This window comes from Acartia tonsa, chromosome 7 (assembly GCF_053477335.1).
Source record: "Acartia tonsa isolate MP-2025a chromosome 7, ASM5347733v1, whole genome shotgun sequence".
Classification (NCBI taxonomy): Eukaryota; Metazoa; Arthropoda; class Copepoda; order Calanoida; family Acartiidae; genus Acartia; species Acartia tonsa.
Genome location: NC_137266.1, coordinates 7,237,434 through 7,262,417, shown reverse-complemented (window position 1 = coordinate 7,262,417; position 24,984 = coordinate 7,237,434). Strand labels below are relative to the sequence as shown.

Sequence of the window (24,984 nt, the reverse complement as noted above, 5' to 3'; positions counted from 1 at the left end):
TCGTTTTTTTTACAAGGCTTCTCAATTAAACAATTTTAAGTTACGTAATTACAAAAAAAAATTACGAAACTATTGTTTAATCTTCCTCCAAAATGTTATACCCCTACCACCTTTTAAAAGAAAAATTTAAAATGAGGCGTGGTGGGTATTTCTTCATGCCCTGCAGGGCCTAGAACTTAGGAGCCCTTTCTCTTCGATACTACCCTGTACCTAATATTAGCTAACCTTACGTTAACAAATAATATACTTTAACTTCTTTTTTTAAAATTTCTAGAAGTTTTTTATAAAAAATTACACCTACTGGCCTACAATTAGTCAATTAAAATGTATATTGGCATGCCATTGGTAATTTAGTCAGTGTATTAGACTGGCATTGTCATATGTATTGTATGACGTCTTTTTTTATTGTCACTATACAGAGCTTAAAATTTCGAAAAATAATTTAGAACATTTTTACCTGAAGAAATTCCAGAGAGACAGGTGACCAGAAGTCAGGTTCAACTGAAGTGGGACAAAACAATTATATTAATAAAATTCTAGAAAAGCTACGGTGGTAAAATTATGTATCTAGATATATCAAATGCTTCAGATGCATCATACTGCTGCTGTGTCAGATTCACGACATTTATAGAGAGAGAAGGGGGAAAGCCCAAAACAGGCTATTTTAATACCATGAACATTTAGGACTTTCAGACAAAGGTCGAAGAATTTTTAAAAAATGGATTGTTTATTGGGTGTTACTTTTATCTAATAACCCGGGAGTTTATTTTCCTGAGGAAATGACAAATATATCTTTCCTATGATTTAATTTATTTATACTATTTTGATAATATTACATGAAAAAATTTGATACCTGAAAGTACTAATTTTTACATGAACAAACGAACGGTAAACTGTTGTAAATGTGTAATAGCTGCCCTGCGCTAATAAAAGAATATTTAAAGCATTATAATCTATATTACGTTTTCTAATAGTTTTATTTTTTCATACAAATGCATTTCATGTTGAAAATAAGTTATGCGGTTGACAGAAATGAAAAAAAAATGACACACTTTCCTATGATCGGATCAATAAATTCAATTTTTCTAAATTGGCGTGATGTAAAAATGTTCAAGTTTAAAAAGGTGATTTTCAAAGTAAAGGTTTTTAACATATTACAGAAGGTTTTTTTAGGTTATAAAAGGCAGAACTTTTCTGTGACTCTATATACTTATTTGTCCCAGGAAGGATTTTAGAACTAGTGCAAACTTACCCTAGGGACATAAGTCCAGAAATGACACCATTCAATGATAAACCCAGGGATCTTTAGGGATAAGACAATGGACGATAAATTGACATGCACCTCTAATGATGATAAATAAGATTATTTCTCCTGTGGTTTAAAATATTGAACGCAAACTAGTTTGGAAGTAACCAATTAAAATTCAACAAAGGTACCCAAAGATTTAGAGCAATATGGTTAAAAAACTTTGGGTACCAGTTTAAACAACAGTCCAGTAGTATATCATCCCTCTCTGATAAAACTTGAGTTGCCAGGTGGAGGGGAATACAGTTATTGACATTTCAATTATATTCATTTAAAACAAAAAAAACCTTTACTACTGTGGTAATAATGACGAATTCTGTACATCATTAGTACTGCAGTTGCTCCTGTCTGCCTGCCTGCCTGCTTCTCTTAGTTGAGTCTTGTGTTATATGTTACAGTGTATGGACCTTTGTCCTGCTGTGATTTGACACAGAGACTACTCCAGCTTGCTGTTCAAATGTTGTGGATTAAGTCTGATTGGTTATCAGACTTTATTTTATTGTGATTTCTTATTTACCCATTTTCTATCTATACTTTATTAATCATAATTTGTAATAAAACTTAAAGTAAATTTAACTGTTTTGTTTGTCTATTGAATGCGACACTACTTTATATTATAACGCCATTGCTTTTAGTCCCATTGATTTTTACATCCCTCAATTTGATTTAAACCCTTTTACAAAACATTAACAAAAGAACAGTAAAATGGCAAAAATAATATTTTGATATTAATTCTTAGTTTACAAACCCTATCAATCTATGTACTGTAAAAATATTTACATAAGTTTTTAATAAAAATTATATACAATACAGAATCATAATGTAAACAAGGTTGACTGCATCCTAAAAATTGCTGCTTAAAAATAATAAATCGATTGTTGTATTAAGAAATTTTGCTTAACATTCATTGATTAGCTATTAATAATAATCCACAACTTAATTTAGATCATTACAAAGTTCTAAAATGCCATAAAATGCACCATATTTGAACAAAATTTAAATTGTAGAGTAGCTACACAACTCGTATTGTTAACAAAAATTAAATCAAGCCTTCACTATGTCCAGTAAAAACGTAATTTGAATCATTACATTAACAATGTACAGATTAGCTTTGCTGCACAAAATGGCAAAATAACAAAGCATTCTGTCAAGTGAAATAACCTTTAAGTCTGTTGTAATAACGTGCTCACAAGCATACCCTAATTATTGAAAATCATCTCTATTACCAAATGAAAACGCATAATTTTTTTTTATTGAGTCACCTGGTCCCCCGACCAATGCAATGTGCAGCATGTAAAAAAAGTTTTGATATTAAGAAAGTTATGGAGTGATGAGTAGTAGTAGTGGTACATTCTTAGGTTAGGAACGGTGGACAATAAACAAGATTGATTTACTGGTGATATCCGTAGTATTCACAAGTGGAACATCCAAACCTTTCCCCATTGATTTATTTTTTAGTAGCGTAGCTCTCAAGGACGTATCGAAGGGGAGGGAAAATCCCAAAATTTATTCAAATATTTCTTAACTTTGCCCTAAGTAAAAAATAAGAAATAAGATTATTACCTAGAGAAGAAATTTAATTTCTCGGCTTCTATTAATGATAATCTAAAATTTCTTGGAAAGTCTGAATTTATATATTTTGTTTGTAAAGATGGGATTTTATTGGACTTTACTTAACTTTATATACTTTAGCAGCATTAAGAAACATAAAAATCCGATTAAAAATAAGTGGTGGGGAATGTTGATCGAATGTTAATATGAGGGGTTGATACTGATATTCTGTGTGTACTTATGTCAAGAAGATTATTTGCCCTCATGTATGTATATATTTTCAGGGGGCTGTTTATTACACTAGTCCCCAAAGATTTATAATAACTTTTTTTTCTTTCTTTGGTTTAACATTTTAGATGACTTTTATTAAAATTTAATTGGTTGGTTTAGTGTCCAAACGTTTCAACCACTAATTGTAATCTAAAGTATGATAATTTTGTGTATATTTTGGAGATACATATCAATTTATTCGCCTTTGTCTTATCCCTTTAGATTCCTGATATATTGTATATAAAAGTATTGTTATATTATATGCAGTTCTTTTCCTTAATAGATACTTCTAAAAATAGATATATTCAATATGCTTCAAAATTAAGTCTATTACCTAACCCAACTTTTGAAAACAATGTTTTTCTATATCTTTACCAGTGTTGTTTAAATTTTAGTATTTGATTTAATTAACTTTTGACAACATTATATACTAAAAATTAAAATTCTAAACTTTTAACCGCCCCTATCTCAAAAACTTTGGGAACTTTTATCAAATTTGATTGGTTTGTTCCATACTAGCATTGTCCAGACTTTAAAACCAAAATTTCAATTGTCAAAAAGGGTGATTTTGTTTATCATCAGTAAAAATTTATATGAAATTATCCGCTATTGTCTTATACCTTAAGATCTCTACTAAACATTCTAGAAATACCAATACAAATGAAATGGTTGTAGAGTATCTTTGCTTTATATATCCTGTATGAAAACAATGTGTGAATACACATTACTGCACACTTCCTAGTTTTTAGGAAACTGCCATTTGGGAAAAAAACATTTTTTATAATAAACCATATCAATAAAATTTGACTGTATATATAAATGTATATAATATTCATTTATTATTTTTTTTTTTCTATGTATGTACACCCAAGAATAATAAATCTATCTATATTATTTCCCAACAGCTGGCTAAGGATAAATTTTAATTTGCTAAACATCTCTCAAGGTTGAGCAGACGCAGGGATCTTAAGGGATAAGACAATGGATGATAAATTGATATTCATACCCAATGAATAAAAACAAAATTACTCCTTCTGTATGAAAAGTTCGTATACTGCTTTTCTGGAACCAACCCATTAAGTTTCAATGACAGTACCCCTCAAAGTTTTTAAGCCAACGAATAAGATACATTGGTAATAAAACTTTGTTACCAATGTAAATTTACATTCTAATGTCCCCTCCCTGACTGAAGAGACGTGTAAATAAAAAGCTTGTCCACAGTTTTTACTTTTGCAACAAGTAATATACAGGGTGAATAATAATTATTACATTTATGTTGTTTAATTTAATATTATAATTCAGAGGTATAAGATATCTGGGACAATAAATGTATAAGTATAGATATATAATCCAGATATCCACAGTGTTGGGGACCTTTTCTGTCTTATTGCAAATTGCTTTCTGTTCTTTTGTGGCTGATATTCAAAGACCCAATTGAGGGTCTAGGCACAGATTGCAAGGTGTGGGGAATACAGTTATTTAATCTCTTCCCCCTTTATTGTTTTACTTTAATTCTAAGAGTTTTGCTGTTATAAGTTCCAATACATGATTGATCTATTGTCAGAAAACCATCGTATGTTCTAGCTTTTATTATTATTTTGATTCCTTTAAACTACTTATTCCTTTATGTCTTAATGGTTTATTTTATGTAGACATATCTATCATGGTATTTTTTTCATGAAAAAAATTCCATGCTTTTTCTTATGATGCAACTTCCATGGATCTGAAAGAATAAGGCCGATAAATTGATGTAGGTCTCCAAAATTACCCCTTCTGTAGATTACAATTAGTGGTTGAAATGTTTGGACATTAACTCTAATGAACCAAGCAACGAAAATTCATAAATAGTCATCCAAGTTTTTAAACTAACGAGGAAGAAAACATTATTGTAAAACGTTGGGGACAAGTGTAATAAAAATCCCAGTGTGATGACCCTTTTTCATTTTCTTTATATATGGTTCACCCTGTAATGTTATAAGGAAGGGTAATTTATCCACTCATCAGTTTATACAAAGTGGACAACCACAAACAAACACTTACACACACACATACACACACTAAGACACAAACACACTCACACACACATACTCACACACACACACACAAACAAATACACATAGAAACCAAACTAATCTTCTAATGAATTTTAAAAAAAAAAATGTTATCTTTGGCAGCAGAACTTTTCTACAAGTTTCTCTTTAGTTTCTTATCATTATTGTTTGAGATGATTTTCTTTTCATATTTTATCCTAACTTAAATCAAGAAACTTATAAAAAAAAAAAACTTATGAAAAATAAAGAAACATATAAAAAATAATTGTTATTGAAATAATAAAACAAATTTACTCATTCAATAGATTAATGTATAAATAAACCATTAAAATAACCACAAAAGAATAAAATCATGTTTTTTGTAGTCATTTTATTTCTTTTAGTAAAAAAGTTTATTCAATTTTAATCCCATATTTTTCTGGGTGTTTGTATCAAAGGATATCGCAGAACCTATTTTTTTCTCCTTTACAGTGAAGCTTCTTATAAGTCCAAGAAAAGTTTATACCTATTTTGGGGGATGTTACCTCTACCATTCGATTCCAAGAAAAAAATACCCCTTCCTTAAATTTTTAAAACTTTTTTTTTAAAATTATAATTTGAAGTAGAGTGATGCAATAGACCATTGACAATAGACAATCTTGAGTTAAGTTAAGTATAGGTGAGTGACAGGTTTTGGGACATTTGTAGTGGAGGTATCGTTTTTCAACCCCACCCAATAAGAGATAGATCACCAGGAAATTTTGGGAGGATACCCTCAAAAAGCTTCTTGAGGCAAGGGGCAAATCCACTGGTTATGTGTTTTATTATAAATTTTGCCAATAAATAGTATATTTGTCTGTTGTAAGTCTATTTTTATAATTATTCATGAAAATAAAGTAAATTAAATTATTTTTATTCATCAAAGCAAACCACAATATGACACTTTTTCACTTCCTGCCAGTAGACACTGCTAAAAAGACTTTCCAAGTTTTTGAAACTCTTATTATAATTATTTACATTCAAAATCCATGGCGATTTCTCACAAAGTACCCTATTCAGCACTGGTAAACCCCTCCGCCCTCAATATTGAAAAAAATTAAAAGAAGGCGGTGGGGGGAGGGGATTAATTCATCATTTGTTTGTTTATTACTTTAGATCAGAGGTGAATTCTTAAAAAACTTTTGCCCCACTAAAATTTTAGTGAGGCAAAATTACCCCCTCTAAATTTTAGTTTGTCTCACTGATTTTAGTGGGGCAAAAGTTTTTTTTAAGAATTCACCTCAGATAAGGTTAACTTATAAACGTGTAACCCAGACAATTACCTGGCCAAAATGGTGGGGAATTTTTTGTCTGCTAACAAATTGCTTGGTTGTGTGTGTGTATTCTGACGCTATTAGCTGATATTTAAAGACCCAATTAAAAGTCGGCACAGTACATTTAATACGTGCCCCCTATGTAATTTCACTGATAGTTTTGTTGGGTAGTGGATAGTCCCGCAAGGTTAAAGCACATATTTATGGTGTAGGCTCTGAAGGGTTAGGTTCATTAAGTCAACATAAGACAATACCATTGGTTATTTTATCATAAAATCATTTATATTCGACATGATGTCATTGCAAGTCTTGCGGCTCTTATAATCTAATTTTAATAACATGCCAGTAAAAAATCTCTTTTATTAAAAGTTTATATTAAACAGTTCCTGAACGCTAATGGAATAATTTGTTTTTCAACACTGTCCGTTTTTCAGTTTTTTTTACAGTATGTAAAATGTATTTGTGTGAGTAATTTTATTTGGATTAGAATTTCTATGAATAATTCAACAAATTAATACCATTTACACGAAATATTTGTAAATTTTTTCAATTAATAAATGCTTTATTTTTAATTGATGTTAAACATTTTTATTTATAAATTTTACATATTTTTTAATTAAAACTAAATTCCTTTTGGAAAATTTTATATTGCCCAACTTTAAACGTTGAAGGGGGTAGGACAATGAAAATCTTTACCTTCAAAGAATATTATTTTTTACAATGACATTAGTAAAAGGTGACAGGGAGAAATTAATCATGGAGAGGTTGGACATTGTGCTGTTTATTACACTAGTCCCCAAAGTCTTATAATAACGTTTTCTTATTTGTTGGCCTAACAACCTTTGGGACTTCTATTGAATTTTGATTGGTTTGTACATTTAGTTGTGTGTCAAACGTTTTAACCACTACTTGTAATATACATAAGGGGTAATTTTGTGTATCATCATTGGAGATGTAGATTAATTTATCGGCCATTATCTACCCTTTTAGATCCCTGGGTATTAATTGTGATTGCTAAAGTGTGTTGTGTCCTGTGTAATAAACATAAAAATAAAATAACATACATGTGCTGCATTCACATAATTAACAAGGATAACAACAACCAAACATTTATTTTAATTAAAGACATATTTATCAATCCTCAAATAGTAAAATCATGTCTTTCTGAGTATGTATGTTTGTAGCAAAGGCTCTCTGGACTAATGCTTGATTAAAATCCAGGGAAGGTTTTTAACTATTATAACTAAATATACCTTAGATACCCTACCCCCTAATTTTTAAAATTCTTTTTAAAACTAAAATCTAAAAAAAATTACATAGCCTCTACCAATTTTTTTTTTAAAGTTAATGTTTTTTATCATTGATATATGGCAAGTAATTAAGATCTAAAATTAAATCAAGTAAGACGTGTTAGATGTTTCGTTTTTGAAAGATAACTTGTTGATTCCTTACATTATATACAAAATTCTGAATTTAATCCTCGCTAAGTTATGTGGCCCGACGCTAAATAAAGCAAAAGATTAAAAATCAATAATAAGTACAAATTTTGTTTCAACAGTTATAAAAAAATGGCGCAAAGCTTGGCAATGACTTTTGTAAATGAACAACCTCCACTAGTAAACTACAATACAAACAAAATTATAACCAAAACAATCTTTTTTTTCTTTACAAACAATGTTACTTTCAAAACAAAAGTTTTGAGACTTTCTGGTAAAGAAAAACTTTGCTCTGATAAGGTCAAAAATTAGTACATATTGAGTTAGACTTTTTTTCGTGTTTTTGTTAAATAAGAAAATCAGATGTAAAAAGTAGTAAGTTGAATTGCATGTGTGTGTGTCCAATAAATTTTCACGAACGGCTGCTCCCACACAGCTTTATGGAAGCTTAGTATTGATTCAAAGCATGTTATAAAGGTTATTTTCCTTAGATTGGAACTATTGGCATAAAAGTTTGGACACTAATATTTTCAACAAACCAAATTTAATAAATCTCAAATCCTAACGAATGGGAACATAATAATTCTTGGATACCAGCATAATTTGCAGTCCAATGTCCCCTCCCTTTCTAATTAAGTGAATAGGTTGGAAAATTCTAGAGATCAAAGCTTACTATAATGTAAACGTAAAAGAATTGAGGGCCGAGCGCACGCGCTATTTGTAACTCTGTACCGACTTTCAATAGGGCCTGTGAATATGAGCCAAAAGCGTCGAAAATAATGCTAGCAGACGTAAAAGGTCCCCACCACTTGAGCCAGGTAGTTGTATGGATTATACACCTATTCCATAACCTTTTATCAATTTTATAAAAAGAAAAACAATCTTTATTTATATAAAATATTTAAAAACTTAGAGAAAGCTACTGTAAGACATATCATATTGTGCACACTAATATAACTTGACGTGTGTATTGCTTATGTCTAGATAGACCTGGAGTTCTTATAATCAAACTTAATGCCAAATAATCTTGCTAATATTTTTTAATACTATATACAATCTGTCTGTTTGTGTATGGGTGTATAGCATAAGATCCCACTAACCGCTAGGCAGATATGGTTCTCCTTTTTCAGGTTCAGTGAACCCCTCAAAATTTACTTTTTTTAACCTAAAAAGTACAGTAAAGGGTCCATTTACCTCCTTCATGGGTCCCTGGAGGCCTCTAGGGGTCAATTTAATCATTTTTGCTATATTATATTTTTCTATGCTACACTGTTGTAATGTAACTAGATACGTGTTGTCAGGTTATGTATGCCTCATTAAGGATTACACAGTTGGAACCATGAAACCAAGTCAGGTTATGTATGCCTCATTAAGGATTACTCAGTTGGGACCATGAAACCAAGTCAGGTTATGTATGCCTCATTAAGGATTACTCAGTTGGGACCAAGAAACCAAGTCAGGTCATGTATGCCTCATTAGGGATTACACAGTTGGGACCATGAAACCAAGTCAGGTTAAGATGCCTAATTAAGGATTACACAGTTGGGACCAAGAAACCAAGTCAGGTTATGTATGCCTCATTAAGAATTACTCAGTTGGGACAATGAACCAAGTCAGGTTATGTATGCCTTACTAAGGATTACACAGTTGGGACAATAAAACCAAGTCAGGTTATGTATGCCTCATTAAGGATTACTCAGTTGGGACCTTGAAACCAAGTCAGGTCATGTATGTCTCATTAAGGATTACACAGTTAGGACTATGAAACCAAGTCAGGTTATGTATGCCTTACTAAGGATTACACAGTTGGGACAATAAAACCAAGTCAGGTTATGTATGCCTCATTAAGGATTACTCAGTTGGGACAATGAAACCAAGTCAGGTTATGTATGCCTCATTAAGGATTACTCAGTTGGGACCTTGAAACCAAGTCAGGTCATGAAGTCTTATTAAGGATTACACAGTTGGGACCATGAAACCAAGTCAGGTTATGTATGCCTTACTAAGGATTACACAGTTGGGACAATTAAACCAAGTCAGGTTATGTATGCCTCATTAAGGATTACTCAGTTGGGACAATGAAACCAAGTCAGGTTATGTATGCCTCATTAAGAATTACTCAGTTGGGACAATGAACCAAGTCAGGTTATGTATGCCTTACTAGGGATTACACAGTTGGGACAATAAAACCAAGTCAGGTTATGTATGCCTCATTAAGGATTACTCAGTTGGGACCATGAAACCAAGTCAGGTCATGTATGTCTCATTAAGGATTACACAGTTGGGAACATGAAACCAAGTCAGGTCATGTATGTCTCATTCAGGATTACTCAGTTGGAACCATGAAACCAAGTCAGTTTATGTATGCCTCATTAAGGATTACACAGTTGGGACTATGAAACCAAGTCAGGTTAAGATGCCTTATTAAGGATTACACAGTTGGGACCATAAAACCAAGGCATATTTTGTGTGCTTCATTAAGTATTAGGATGAAGGATTTAGACCATGTTAGAAATTCAAAACTGAACCTGAATCATTTCTACAATAAAAAGTTTAGTTTGATGAGCCCAACTATTATAGTAACTAGATACAGTGCAAGGTGCCAAATAGAATATTCTTGATAATACATATTTGTTTTTAGTAGCAAAGCTACATATGTCTATCCGTCCACAAGGTTGAAAGCATAAATTATATTTTTAAATATGATTCCCCTGGTTTATAAGAATCAACTGCATAATTTAATTATAGATCTAATTGGACATTGTATACAGGGAGTAAGGGAGGGGACAATGGATCAAATATTCAATTTTTAGGAGTCTCAGACTTTGGGTACTGGCTTAAAGGGAATGTGCAAGAATTTAGCAGTTTCTGACTGAGTTTGGGTACTTGCGCATTAAATGCCGCTACTCGTTGTGTATGTTTTGAATATTGCAGACGGGGAGAAGGGATAAGGGAAGTGGGGGCAAGGGAAATAACTACTAGTCGTGCACGGGGAGAAGGAAGAAGGGAGGCCGGGTCCAATAATCTTGTAATATAAAAATCACACCATAAAACCTCGATATATTTCGTCAAAAACTAGTTGTGATTTCACTTTACATGACGCTATGGAAATCTATTATTAAATTAACAATCCCTTTATAATTTCCTAAAAATTTATTGGATTAAACTGGATTTCATGCCCTTTCTTTGATAACTCTTATATTGAATTAATTGCCCATTGTCCCCTCCCTTACTCCCTGCATTGTATACCTTTTTAGATATATGTGATTATATCAAGAACGTTAAGTAGTAGGCTTTTAAATCTTTTCTTTTATAATATTCCTCTGACAAATAAGCATAATATACTTTATCACTAACTTTATCAAATTTACATAACCAATAACAAATAATACATTGGCTTTTTGTTCGTAAATGTTTTTTAGTAGCTATAAATCAAAAGTAAAATTCAGAATATGTTGAAATATAATTGGCTTTTTTCTGTGCTATGCTATCAATGAATGTTGTCATCCTTTTTACCTGAATTCTATATGTTTATATTTATACATATATTTGTTTTGCCTGTATTATTAGATTGTATTCTATTTTCTTCCCACTGCACTGAGAAGTACATCGACAGTGTTATTGAAAATTCCTAAAAAATAAACACAATTAATCAAATAATCTTAATCAAATTAGTTATGTATCGCATCGTATTAAAGACATCTTTCTGCGGATATTAAAACGAAAAATGAACACAGTAATAGTGTCTGACTGATTATGACGTAACAAAAAAATTAGTCAATGAGAGGCCACTATAAATTTTACCATTGGTCAATAACGGCCTCTCATTGGCAAATTTTTTTGTTACGTCATAATCAGTCAGACACTATTACTGTGTTCCTAAATCGTTTTCGAAGCCATACTGGAAAATGTATTAATTCTACTGAAGAACGAGAACTTAAAGCTATAAAAGTTTTTTAAATCCGTCAAATAGTAAGAAGTTTTAAAGAAAGCTATAGAGTAGCTCCGTCCCTAGAGGCCTCTAGGAGTACTTGAAGTGGTAGAGGTTGAAATTTTTTATTTAGTGAAAAGGAAAGGTATATTACACCCCCTTACCCCCCCCCCCCTTACAAAAAAAATAGTTATAAACCTTGCCAGGACCTATGAGAAGCTACACTGTAAAGAACTATCAGCGACCCTGTTACTATTATATAAATATTTATAAATGTAAATCTTGATGAAATGATAACAGAAAGATTTAATGATAATCCCAAGATCTTATTTAATCTTTGAGGATATATATTTGGCATTATAACTGGCTGCGCCTCCACTTTCCCAAAGTTTTCATATTAGCAGAAAAAAAATCAAAAATCTCTATTTAAAAGTAACATAAACTGTGTGTTTCTGTCTTTACTGAAAGATCTCGTTAAAGGATGAACCAATATGGTTCTCCTTTACAATGTAGCTTCTCATAGGTCCTGGGAAGGTCAAAAACTATTTTAGGTTTGGGTCCCATTACCTCCAAAAAGACCTCACTAAATCATTTTCATTTCCTTTTTCTTGTTACAACTGAAATTAAAAGTGAAAGGGTTTATTTCTCCTCTTCCCCTAACCTAAAATTTCCTCTAGATGCCTCTAGGGACGTTGTCGCTAATAATAAATAAACTAGAGAAGTCGTTTAATTATGAATGCGAAGCGGGTATAAGAATCATTTTAAGCTCTTGTAATAATTTGTGCAGAAATGGATTCACACCAAATAACAACACAAAATATTATACAATACGGTTGTTCCTTCAAAATCCCATTCATTATGTTATTAATAAAGACTCTACGAAAAATAACAATTTTAATCCATTTTGCTATTCTGTAAGCTTTGCTTATATCAAGAATCTATTTACAACTTAAATTAAGAAACATAACTTTATCCCTTCTGTAGACTTCAATTTTTGGTGGAAAAGTTTATAATAAAGGGATAGGAGAAGTTTTAAATGAATGTATTTATAAAACTTTGTATCAGTATAATATACACTCCAATGTCTCTTTTCTGTTATTTATTTATATTCATATATATTTGCGTATGTGATAGCACACCTATTCTACGTGCAGGATATTACTTTCATTTTCCTTACTTCTCAATTAATTTATATACAGAGAGGACACAATTCATATACAACAATATCATTCTTATACAGCTCGGTTCTTAAACAAAATGACAACATCTAAAAAGCTCAACAAATCAAATTTTATAAAATAACCTTTAAGCGACCGTGTTTTTATATTTAATAACAATTAATTAGTTATTCGTTAGGGATAGGAAAGGTTTAGAAAATAGCATTATACTATCTAAAGATTCTAAAGGACAAAAAAAATAATCTATATAAGAGGAAACGTACTTTAAGGCAGGCATCAAAAATATTTCTGTCTATATAATATAGATAAAAACATTTGATTAGATTTACCATCATAGAATTTCATTCATTTATTATTTTGACAAACAGGCTATATTAGGCTAACGTTGGTTTCTTAGGATTTAGTTAAGTTGGGTTAGGACAGCCCCAAACACTATACAAAATTTTTAAAAGGCTTAGGATCCCCGTATGGGCTAGAAACTTTAATAGTTGATGGAATCAATGCTCTATATAGTGCCTAAAAAGGGAGATAAATTTAAAAACTTTTGGCCGAAGTAACCTGAACGACGTCATATTAGAGTTTTGGATTATTTCAATATGAAGTCATTTGGGATATTTCAGCAAAAAGTTTTTAAATGTATCAATTTATTTGTAGGCATTATAAAGAGCTTGGATTCAATCATCTTGACCATTAAATTTTCTAGCCCATGCGGGGATCCTGAACCTTTTAAAAATATTGTATTGTGTCTGGGGATGTCCTTACCTAACCTGACAATACCTAACTAATCATCGTCAACCTAATATAGCCTATATGTTTGTAAAATATCAAATAAATGATATCTATATCAAATCAAACAGTTTTTATCCGATAATATAGACGAGTTATTTTAGATGCCTGACTTAAAATTTATAGAGCTTCGGTGGAATCCTGTGAAGGTGGAATTCCAATGGAACCTGTGAAGTAGGGTCCAGAAAAATAGTTTAGCAAACTTTCGAGTGGCGGGGAATGCGCTGTGAATATAAAAATAGGTCGACACCACACACACACACACACACACACACATATACACATATTTAGAGGGGTAACTCAATTTGGCGACAATCAATTCTGCCAAATCTAATTTGGAAATTATCAGTTTCATTTGATTATGATATTGATAAAAGATGAGAAAACAAACAACATAAATCTTTTTTTCACATATTCACATAGATTTTAAGAGCTTGAAATATTTAAATCTATATTTTTATACTGTACAGTTATAATTTGCACTAATATAACTATTTTGTTTCAATATTTTTGGATTTATTATTAACAGTTTGACTTTAACAAAATGTTCGATAAAAACTGTATTTCCTATTCTACATATTTATATCAAAATAGCAAGGCATAAAAAAATCACGGATGGATAAAAAAATATATTATCTTGAATAAGGCTGAAAGAATTTTCCAATAATGTCACGGACAGACCTACGGATAGATATTTCAAATTATAGAGTAGCTTTGCTTCTAAGCAAAATCGCCTAAATTTGCAGGAAAATATTTGAGTAATCCCACAATTGAATTCTAACACTATTGAATATCTCGTGACAAACCTACAACTTTTTCGTATCAGGTCGAAAATAAGAAGACATTTTTTCCGGAAGTTTTAAAGGCTGCATAAGGCAAACGACTAGATGGCCAAATAGTCTTCACACTTTTTTTAGAAGCGTCATAAAAATGCATAAAATAAAATATCCAAGATTAAATAGTGTGTAAAGTGTAATGCGAGTTATTGGGGAAAAAATAATTTGTTATTTCAGATTAAGTTTATGCTGGTATGTGACTTTAAAGTTTCAAGAAATCCTTCCTTCGTATATCTAACTAGATCCACTAATCCGTCGTTCATAACTCAAATTATTCTTGTCTGTCCCCTCTCAACTCTCAGACATTTTGTATTTATTTGGATGGCCATTTGGACTTTATTTGATTAGCTTTTCGTAAATTAGAGCTAATAATTTGTCTTCTAAAGATAATTTTGAGTTAATCAATTGAAAATGGCTAGACTGAGCAAATGAGTTGGCTATTTTAAAATTGTTTTAGTCCGACTTTATTCTTTTTTTTTTAGAGAAGATTTCAAATTTAGCTATAAGACTTATAACAAACTTAACACCAAGAATGTCAAGAATTTCTAGATTAACATTAACAATTACCTTGTAATTAACACTAAGAATGTCTAGAATCTCTAGATTAATATTAACAATTACCTTGCCATTACCACCAAGAATGTCTAGAATCTCTAGATTAATATTAACAAATACCTTGTCATTAACACCAAGAATGTCTAGAATCTCTAGATTAATATTAACAATTACAATGTCATTAACAACAAGAATGTCTAGAATTTCTAGATTAATTTTAACAACTACCTTGTCATTAAACCTAAGTAGGTCTAGAATCTCTAGATTAATATTAACAATTACCTTGTCATTAACACCAAGAATGTCTAGAATATCTAGATTAATATTAACAATTACCTTGTCATTAACACCAAGAATGTCTAGAATCTCTAGATTAACATTAACAATGCTGACTTTGTCAGGATTGGGCTGCTCTAACTTCTGATAACCTAGAAAATAAAAACAATGAATAGAACATTTTTGTTGATTTTAGTTTTAAACAGTCAATGGAAAATAGGAACCAAACAAATGAATTTATTATAACTTGGATCTTACAGTAGATTATCACGTACTCTAATTAAGGGAAAATTATAGCAGGCTAATATAATGATTCCCCGGTAATTTGCCGGATATCGAACGTTGGCCAGATATCCGGCCGGAACCGGATATCCGGCATGCATTAGAAATCAGCCGGATATCCGGTATCCGGTATCCGGCCAAAAAAGTATCCGGCCCAACCCTAATCCATGTATATTCTATTTCCATTATTACCAAACTAAACTCTATTTTAGTGAATTATAATCACTTAGACTTTAACAAAGCATTTGAATGTGAAAATAAAATAAACGCAGTAGCACATAGTATGTAATTTATTATTAACAATGTATAAAAATAATAATGTAGAAATTTTATTGAATTTCAATAAATGTTTTTTGAGAAGCTTATATTTAATTAAGAAGTGTCGTTCCTAAATTTTAACAAAAAAAATACGTGATATGAATATTGTATCCATTGGATTTTTGGATTAATGATTCCTAGGACAACAAGGAACAATGTTAAAAGGGAATTATTACTATTTTTAAGTCTTAAAAATGTCCTTAACTAGTTACTAGTTTTGTAATATTGGTATTTTTTGTGTTCTGACACTCTATAAGTGTTGATGTTCGTCTGTACTACTGTTTGATATTAGAGCATCGCTTTTATAGATGATATCATCCTTGTTTTATGTGAATTATCGTAATTGCTTTTTCTCTAGTGATCACTCATAACTAATCAAAGGAATAACTGTATTGTCTAGTTATTTTTGGGTCCTAGGACAAACGCAGGAATGACAAACGTCGGATTGGACACTTAACTTAACCTAGCCTTAACAAAAGGAAATTTAGAAGTTTTGCAGTTTAAGATATGAAAGAATTGTCTGAATCCACAATTTCTAAAATGCCCAGTAAAAAATATTTTAGTTTTCAAAGGTAGCTGCGCCACGATAAATAATTTCAACGTCCTCTCTAAAAGCAACTGCTCGATAGAAAGTCCAATATTTTAATAAAGCATTTTTATTGAATTTTACTCAATTTTATATGCCCCATTAAGGAATAATGAATAATCAATATCATACATTGAATACATTGTTCCTTAAAATTTCAGGGAAGATGATAAAAATTCACAAAATAAAAATATTTTCCCTTAGACTAGTAATTTTAAAACGTTGATATTTTTGCTTGTTTTGTGAATTTTCTTTAAGACTAAGTACCGCTTTTTTAAATCCACTTTTTAAAAATCCACTTACAAAAACGTTGTCATACGTTTGATAATTGAATTTGAAATATATATCAAATTGAACGTTAGATTTGTAGATACACTATTGCTTTGCTTTTAAACTCTTCAAATGAAATAAAAAAATTCGAATCATGGAAAGAAAACGATGTAGCGGGTTTCGTCGTGTTTTATTGTGGGGTTAGTTAAGGTAAATGTTAATGATTGCCCCGCCGGGTTAGAGCTCCCCGCAGTGCACACAGTGGGTCAGAATTGGCCAAAACGGTTCAAAATTCAATAACTCAAAAACTATTGGTTTTAGAGAAAAAATTGTAAAACATGAAATGTCTATCTATGCAAAAACTCAAAGTTTGCTTATGTGTGTATACTCAGTTTTGTGGGAATTTTCGCGGATTTTTTTTCAATTACTACTAAACTTCATTTTACAGTTTCAACGTCAAAAGAACAATTTCATAATTTTAAATTTTAAGCAACTTTGCTTTTATGTACAATTAACCTCTGACCACTCCTTCATGTGGTTTTGGTGTATTTTTCGCGGATTTTTAAAAAAAATACCACCAAACTTCATTTTACAGTTTCAACACCAAAAGAACAATTTCATATTTTTAAATTTTAAGCAACTTTGCTTTTATGTACAATTAACCTCTGACCACTCCTTCATGTGGTTTTGGTGTATTTTTCGCGGATTTAAAAAAAAAATTTCTACCAAACTTCATTTTACAGTTTCAACACCAAAAGAACAATTTCATATTTTTAAATTTTAAGCAACTTTACTCTTATGTACAATTCACCTCTAACCACTCCTTCATGTGGTTTTGGTGTATTTTTTGTGGGTTTTTTTAACCTACAGAACTTCATTTCACAATTATTGGTTAAAACGTTTGAACACTCAACTCAATGAAACAACTAATCAAAATTAACTAAAGCCCCCTAAAGTTGAAAAGCCAAGGAATTAGAAAACATTTTCATAAAACTTTGGGGACTTTTGTATTAAACACATTGTTCCCTCTCTCTCTGGAAAAAGCAGTATAGTAGTTTGGGAGGGAGGGGGCATTGGGCTGTTTATTACTTTAGTCCCCAAAGTCTTATAATAACTTTTTCTTATTCATTGACTTGACAACTTTGGGGACTTATCATTAAATTTTGATTGTTTGGTTCTGAAAGTTGAGTGTCCAAACATTTTAACCAATAATTGTAATCTACAGAAGGGGTAATTTTGTGTATCATCATTGGGGATTAAGAGATATAAGTTTTCCGGAATTGTAATGTAGGGAGTAGATTTGAAATCTGCATCAAATTTTAAGGATTTTTTATAAAATTCGTTTTTTGTATAATTATTTATCTAAAAGCGGAAATACAAATTAGGTTAATTAATTTTGGCATCCGTGATTGGTGGATTTAAAAAATCTGCGCTCTGATTGGATGTCGTACATCATTCAACCAATTAGAGCGCAGGTAGTTTAAAATCCACCTATCCTATTGGTCAAAATTAATTAACTTAAAATGTATTACCGCTTTTAGATAAAGAATTTTACAAAAAAAGAATTTTTTAAAAAATCCTTAAAATTTGATGCAGATTTCAAATCTACTCCCTACATTAAAATTCCGGAAAACTTATATCTCTTATTGGGGATGTACATCAAATTATTGGCCATTGTCTTAACCCTTTTGACTTCTGAATAGTAGTATAGCTATGCATAAGCAACAATTGTTAAAGGCTAAGCTTTTCTATAATTCCGGTCGTTCTATCCGTTTGTCCGTTCAAAACGTATAGCTCCTTTTAATAATTGAGACAAGTTATAATTGTCCAATCGATTTCAAACTTTTCATAATAATTCCAACAGTAGGGTACTATCTAAGAATCTTAGTATTCAATGCGTTTTTACTTTATAAAGATGCCTGGTTTTCATTCTTGTTCAAGGGCGTGCAAACATTTTTAACTGGGGAGGGGGGAAATACCCAGTTTGAAAAAACTAGACTGAGGAACATTAATAACAAGGATGACAAAATCCATAATAATCAATATAAATATCTCCACAACTTATATTATTAATTTATTTTATCCAGGGATCACAGGGGATAAGACAGTGGACGGTATATTGATAATAAATTAACAAAGTTCGGGGGGAGGGGGATTAGGAATGTTAAATACACAAATACCAAAAGTTTTAAACTTATGCTTATTTTTTTGCTGGATTAAAAACTTTGGGTACCTTTATTAAATTTGAGTTCTATAGGTAATTTTAATCTACAGAAATGTTAATCTTGTTTGTCTTATCCAATAAGATCCCTGACAAATTTAACCAGGTTGAATAAAATTATTATTAAGAAATTTGGGACCAAGCAACAAAATTCAATGAATGGTTTTGAGCCAACAAATAATACCACGGGGTTGTAAAGCTTTGGGTACCAGTATAATTTATGGTTTAATGGTCCCTTCCTCCCTGTTTAAGTAATGATGCCCTTCTCTCACTATTAGTGTCATGTATCAGACATAGCAGCAGAAGGTATTAGTATAACATGGTGTAACAAGAATCGAACACACAGGTATGCTATCATTTACGCTAATACGACAGGTTTTTAATATAAAGCTTTACAAATGGTAATATTCGTTTGTCCAACCGTTTCAGAGAGCTTCGCTTTATGGATGTTGTCATTCTTGTTAACATAAAATTAGTTATTTCTGCACTATTTCAGGACATAATACAAGGGCGTCAATGCTTTTTTTTATGGGGAAGGGGGATAAATTAAGGGACTTCATATGTAAGGGTTAGTTTTATGTAGCATCAACACTTTTGAACAAACACATACACACACACACACAGAAAGAGAGAATTATAAGAAGAGAGAGAGAGAGAAAGAAAGAGAGAGTGAGAGAGAGAGAAAGAGAGAAAGAGAGGGAGAAAGAAAGAGAGAGAGAGAAAGAATGAGAGAGAAAGAGAGAGAGAAAGAGAGAGAGAAAGAGAAAGAGAGAGAGAAAGAGAGAGAGAGAAAGAGAGAAAGAAAGAGAGAGAGAGAAAGAGAGAAAGAGAGAGAGAGAAAGAGAGAGAGAGAAAGAGAGAGAGAAAAAGAGAGAGAGAAAGAGAGAGAGAGAGAGAGAGAGAGAGAGAGAAAGAGAGAGAAAGAGAGAGACAGAGAAGGAGAGAGAGAGAGTGAGAGAGAGAGAGAGAGAGAGAAAGAAGGAGAGAGAGAGAGAGGCAGAGAGAGAGAGAGGGGGAGAGAGAGAGGGAGAGAGAGAGAGAGAGAGAGAGTGAGAGAAAAAATGAGAGTATACAAAATTGTCACATTTACACATATAATATTAGGTTTATTTGAAAAAAAAATGCGCAACTCAAATTATTAACGTACGTATAAAATTGTAGTTTTCAAAATTCAACCAGCAAATTTTAAAACTTTCTAGAATGCACGGCTGCAAACGGCTGCAGCTAAAATCTTTTCTCCTGGCCTATGAATGAGCTAAATTTTATGAGAGTTAAGATCGTAGACCGGGCAAGTCTGGGCGAAATTTGCTACAAGCTTTGAAAGTTGACCTATGCTTAAAAATAAGCAAAATTTTAGGAATATTTTTATATAATTGATTGTTTAAATACCATTTTATTTATTTATTTATAGTTTTACTTTTATTATCTGATTACAATTGTTGTAACGTTTATCTGAAGCTTGATTTTTCGAAAATCGGCCATCATTAGCCTGAGAAATCTTGAATTGAAGAAGGGTTGGTAGTGGTCAAAAATAACCTTAAAAGAATGCGACCCTACTCTACTTTGTTAGGCACTGGACGCACTCAGAAATACACCTGCACCTTGAAAATGTGATTTTTAAAAGCCCTAATGTATGTAATTTAGTCATATAAAGAAAAAAATATAAATACCAAGAAACCAAATACCCCCCCAATTTTTGTATTTTGACACCTGCTGGCCCACTGTGCAGTGGCTAGAATTAGGAGAAAAAATAATGTAAAAATACGACGAAACCCGCTACTTCGTCTTTTCATCATCCAAAAATTTATAACAAAAATAAGAGAAAATTTACCTTTCGGTAAGCACCATCCAAGAACACATTTGATCATGCCTAAAAATATTATTATCATCAATTTTAAAATATGGATATAGTTATTTATCGCATCTTATTACAGACAGCTTTCCGCGGATTTTAAAATGACTACTTATAAGATTAAAACCAGCTTTGTTAGTCCCGAGGGGCTGAAGGCCAGAGCTATCAAAACTGGTATTAATTTGTTTGTAATACGATGCTATACATGATTTTTACTAAAAAATCAATAAAAAGTTGACACCCTGTGTGTACTCTTTTAACCACTTAAAATTTCATACTTGGCCTCTACAAATATAATTTTTAATTAAGGAAATATTAGCGCGGCTACTTTATAGCTATAGCTAGGTTCTATCCTCGCGTAGGTCAGTCCATCTAGGTGACTGAGTCACTTGAGGATGAAAGGGGACATTGGGTTGATAATTACACTAGTCTCCAAAGTTAATTGATAACATTTTCTCATTTGTAGGCTTAACAATTTTAAGGACTTTTATCGTATTCATTCGAATCCGGTGGATAGGAACCGGTTCTCATCCATACGAAAAAACTATGTCTAGCATCGTATTATATCCAGCTTTCTACGAATATAGAAATGTACAATCATAAGATTAAAACTAGTTTTTTTAGCCCCGAGGTGACGGAAAGCCGTTTATAATACGATGCGAGAAATAACTATTATCGAACTTTGATTTGTTAGTTTATATAGTTAAGTGTCCAAACGTTTCAACCGATTATTGTAATATACAGAAGAAAAAATTTTTGTGTATCATCATTGGGGATGTACATCAATTTATCTGCCATTGTCGTATCCCTTTAGATCCCTGAAATCAATGTATTTTTGACGAACATAGTATTAAGAACTTTATTTGTAATATCTGGTAAAATTAAAGCTTTATTTGGTCTTTCTAAACTTTGTTTTGTTTTCAATAAAAATCTATTGTATAAAGCTGCGTTACTCACATACAATATACATAATTGTCCTTGTTCAGTCTTAAATTATAATTTACTACCGCAAAAGTATTAATTTTCCCCATGTAAAAGTAAACTGAAATAGAAAATTGGGGGGACAGTTACCCAGAAGATTGAGAATGTATGGAAATTTAAAAAGTACACGGACAAATAACCACAAAAATGTTGCTTCTAAAAGTCAAATTTAAATTTGGTTCTAAAAATCTAAAATGTAAATAAACCATAATAAAAATATTTGTAAAACTCGATAAAAAACTTACATGCACAGGATTGTACAAATTCGGACACTGAATTTGCCTGTCATCGAAAATTGTTCAATAAGTGGTTAATGAAATTTAAAAGATTAATGTAGTGTGTTGTGTTCAAAACTAATTTTCTTAGTTTCAAAATTTTGCCTCTTTTAAACAAACTTTACTGCAGGGTTTGGCATCCGCGTTTAAGCCTCTGTAAATCGTCATATTAAAACTATAAAATATAGCTGGAAGTTTAAACCTGACCTTAAACAGACAATACATTTTTCGGAATTTTTTTGCACGCAAAGGGATTTAAATTTGAGGATTTTGTGCGGCTGAGGCGCAGCTGCCGAGCCCTGGTTTACAGTATATGTATATTTTATTTACTCTAAAGAGGTGGTAAATATTTTTAACAAAGCTTTTTATAATAAATATCTTTAGAAATATGTTTCTTTTTGTTGGAAGTCAAGGAGGAAGGGAACATTGTCTGTAAATTACAAGTCCTCTCATTCTTTGGAATAACTTTGTGTACTTTTTATAAAAAAAATTATTGAAAGGTTTAAAATTATAGTTTCCAAAGTTTTCAACAAACAATTTTTTTCTACATAATTAAAAGGATATTTTTGGGGATGTACTGTCTGTACATCCTTTTATTAGATATTTAAAAGACACAAACGCGGGTTTTACTTACCAGGAGGGGTGGCCTCGCCCCTTTCATCAAACCTCTGTTTCTCCCCCAGACTGGCCGGCAGCGCCATCAGGTGGAGCAACCATACCAGGTTCAACACGTCCATCCTTAAAACACAGTATAGCTATTAATGCATCGAATCATACACAGTTTCCCGCGGATATTAAAATGAAAATTATATGATTAAAACCAGTTTTGTTAGCAAGGAATAAAAAATGTTATTAATTTTATGACTTTAATATTAGTTGAAAATTGTCTCTAATACGATGCTATACATAATTTTCAGTATGGTCAAGGCCTGGTTCTAATCCAGCGGATATTAATTGTTTTGGAAGTCATACCGGAAAATTAATTATGGGTGCGATCCAAATGGAACCTTCGTGTGACCTAAGGCTAAAGATGCCGCAAAAAGTTTTTACGTTTAGATTCTAAAGATATAATGACCTATAAATATGCTAAACAATTACTGACTAAATACAAAAGTATTTTTTTATCTAACTATTTTGATAAGTACTATTGAAACGATTTAACTAAAAAAATCTATTTTCATTGTCTTCGTATTGACGAAATTTAATATTATTCTCTGAAATTTACTCTCTAAAAATTATTTTTATAATTAAACATTTTATGAAAAGAAATATTAAGAATTAACAAGGATAACAACATTCCTAAAAGTAAAGCTTTAAAATCAGACGATAGGACAAACGAACAGTAACACTATTACTGTGTCTAAAGTTATTAAGCATGAATGTATAAGTCTATACAAAATTTATGTTGCAAAATTTCTTAAATACAAGATACTGTTCAAAAATAACACTTTTGGAGACTTGATTATAGAGATAATTAGCTTATAAAGGGTGAGCAAAAAAAAATGCGTAGATTTTTAAAATTCAAATTGCGCGGCTTGTGTTAATAGTAGAAAAATGTTACGCATACCACTAGAACCGCTATGAAGTCTATTTTTTGGAAATATAAGAACGATTCCTCTGCTACGTATAGTTAGGGAGCTACGTGTTGAAATGTCCCAACTGACTTAAAACTTGAATTGCGAGTATATTAGTAAATATTAGACAATAATTCTTGCAAAAAGACGTGCGTACATTTTTAAGAACCGCTATGAACTGTATTTATTGGAAATATAAGAACGGTTCCTGTGCTACAAATAATCTAGGAGCTAGGTGGTAAAATGTCCCAAAATTTACTCGCAAGTCAAGTTTTAAGTCAGTTGGGACATTTTAACATGTAGCTCCCTAACTATACGTAGCAGAGAAATTGTTCTTATATTTCCAAAAAATAGACCTCTTATCGGTTCTAATGGTATGCGTAACATTTTTCTACTATTAACACAAGCCGCGCAATTTGAATTTTAAAAATCTACGCATTTTTTTTTTGCTCACCCTTTAATATTGTACATTGTTGTCCTGGAAATCATTATTCCAAAAATTGACTGAATCGGATAATTATATAATATAAAAAAATTGTAAAAAGAGTTTTAAAACAATTATGAAATCGTATCTAATTATTACTGGAATCATCAAACCAAGTTTGATATCGAAAGGACAATTCTAACATTTATAAATTAGCGTTGAGATCTATTCGTTAGGGACGAACGTACCATATAATTATAGAAAAGCTTTGCCCTTAAAACTTATTGTTACTCACCTTTTAATATGAAAGATAAAGTTGCCTCTCATTAGGACAATATTATAATTTCTCTATTCTGGTAACAATATCAAATTCATTAGTTTTAATCAATACACCAAAATATGATCCCTAAATAATTATCAATTTTCAAGGATAGGACCATATTATCTTTACTTTATGTTGGAATTCTGTTTTTGGTAGCTAAAAATATTGGCTAAATGGAAGGAATTGAAATAGTTGTAACTAGTGCAGTTCACAGTAAAATAATCCTGGTAACGATTTTAACCAAAAATCTATCAACTTTGAATAGTAAATCCAAACATTGTTCTCTCCCTCCCGATTAGACTGAAATAAAATTAATTTTATTCTAGGATATTTTCTAAAATTGACACAAAAGTAAAAAAAGAAAAGATATAATTTCCATATAATAAACTTTTTCTTGGATTGTGAAGTAAT

General features: G+C 31.2%; 1 protein-coding gene across 1 annotated transcript in view; it reads right to left on the bottom strand.

Annotated features, from left to right (window-relative positions):
* Positions 1 to 24,606, bottom strand: part of LOC145324759 (glutamate-gated chloride channel subunit beta-like) — a 47,303-nt gene extending 22,697 nt beyond the window's left edge. The window contains exons 1-6 of the mRNA XM_080167369.1: positions 24,547 to 24,606; positions 22,888 to 22,991; positions 20,977 to 21,015; positions 15,529 to 15,620; positions 11,465 to 11,537; positions 458 to 501 (exon numbers count right to left, since the gene is read on the bottom strand). Coding sequence (XP_080023495.1) covers positions 458 to 501; positions 11,465 to 11,537; positions 15,529 to 15,620; positions 20,977 to 21,015; positions 22,888 to 22,991; positions 24,547 to 24,578 — 384 coding nt within the window. The 5' untranslated portion in view covers positions 24,579 to 24,606. The remainder of the gene's footprint in view (positions 1 to 457; positions 502 to 11,464; positions 11,538 to 15,528; positions 15,621 to 20,976; positions 21,016 to 22,887; positions 22,992 to 24,546) is intronic.
* Between the last annotated feature and the right edge of the window lie 378 nt (positions 24,607 to 24,984).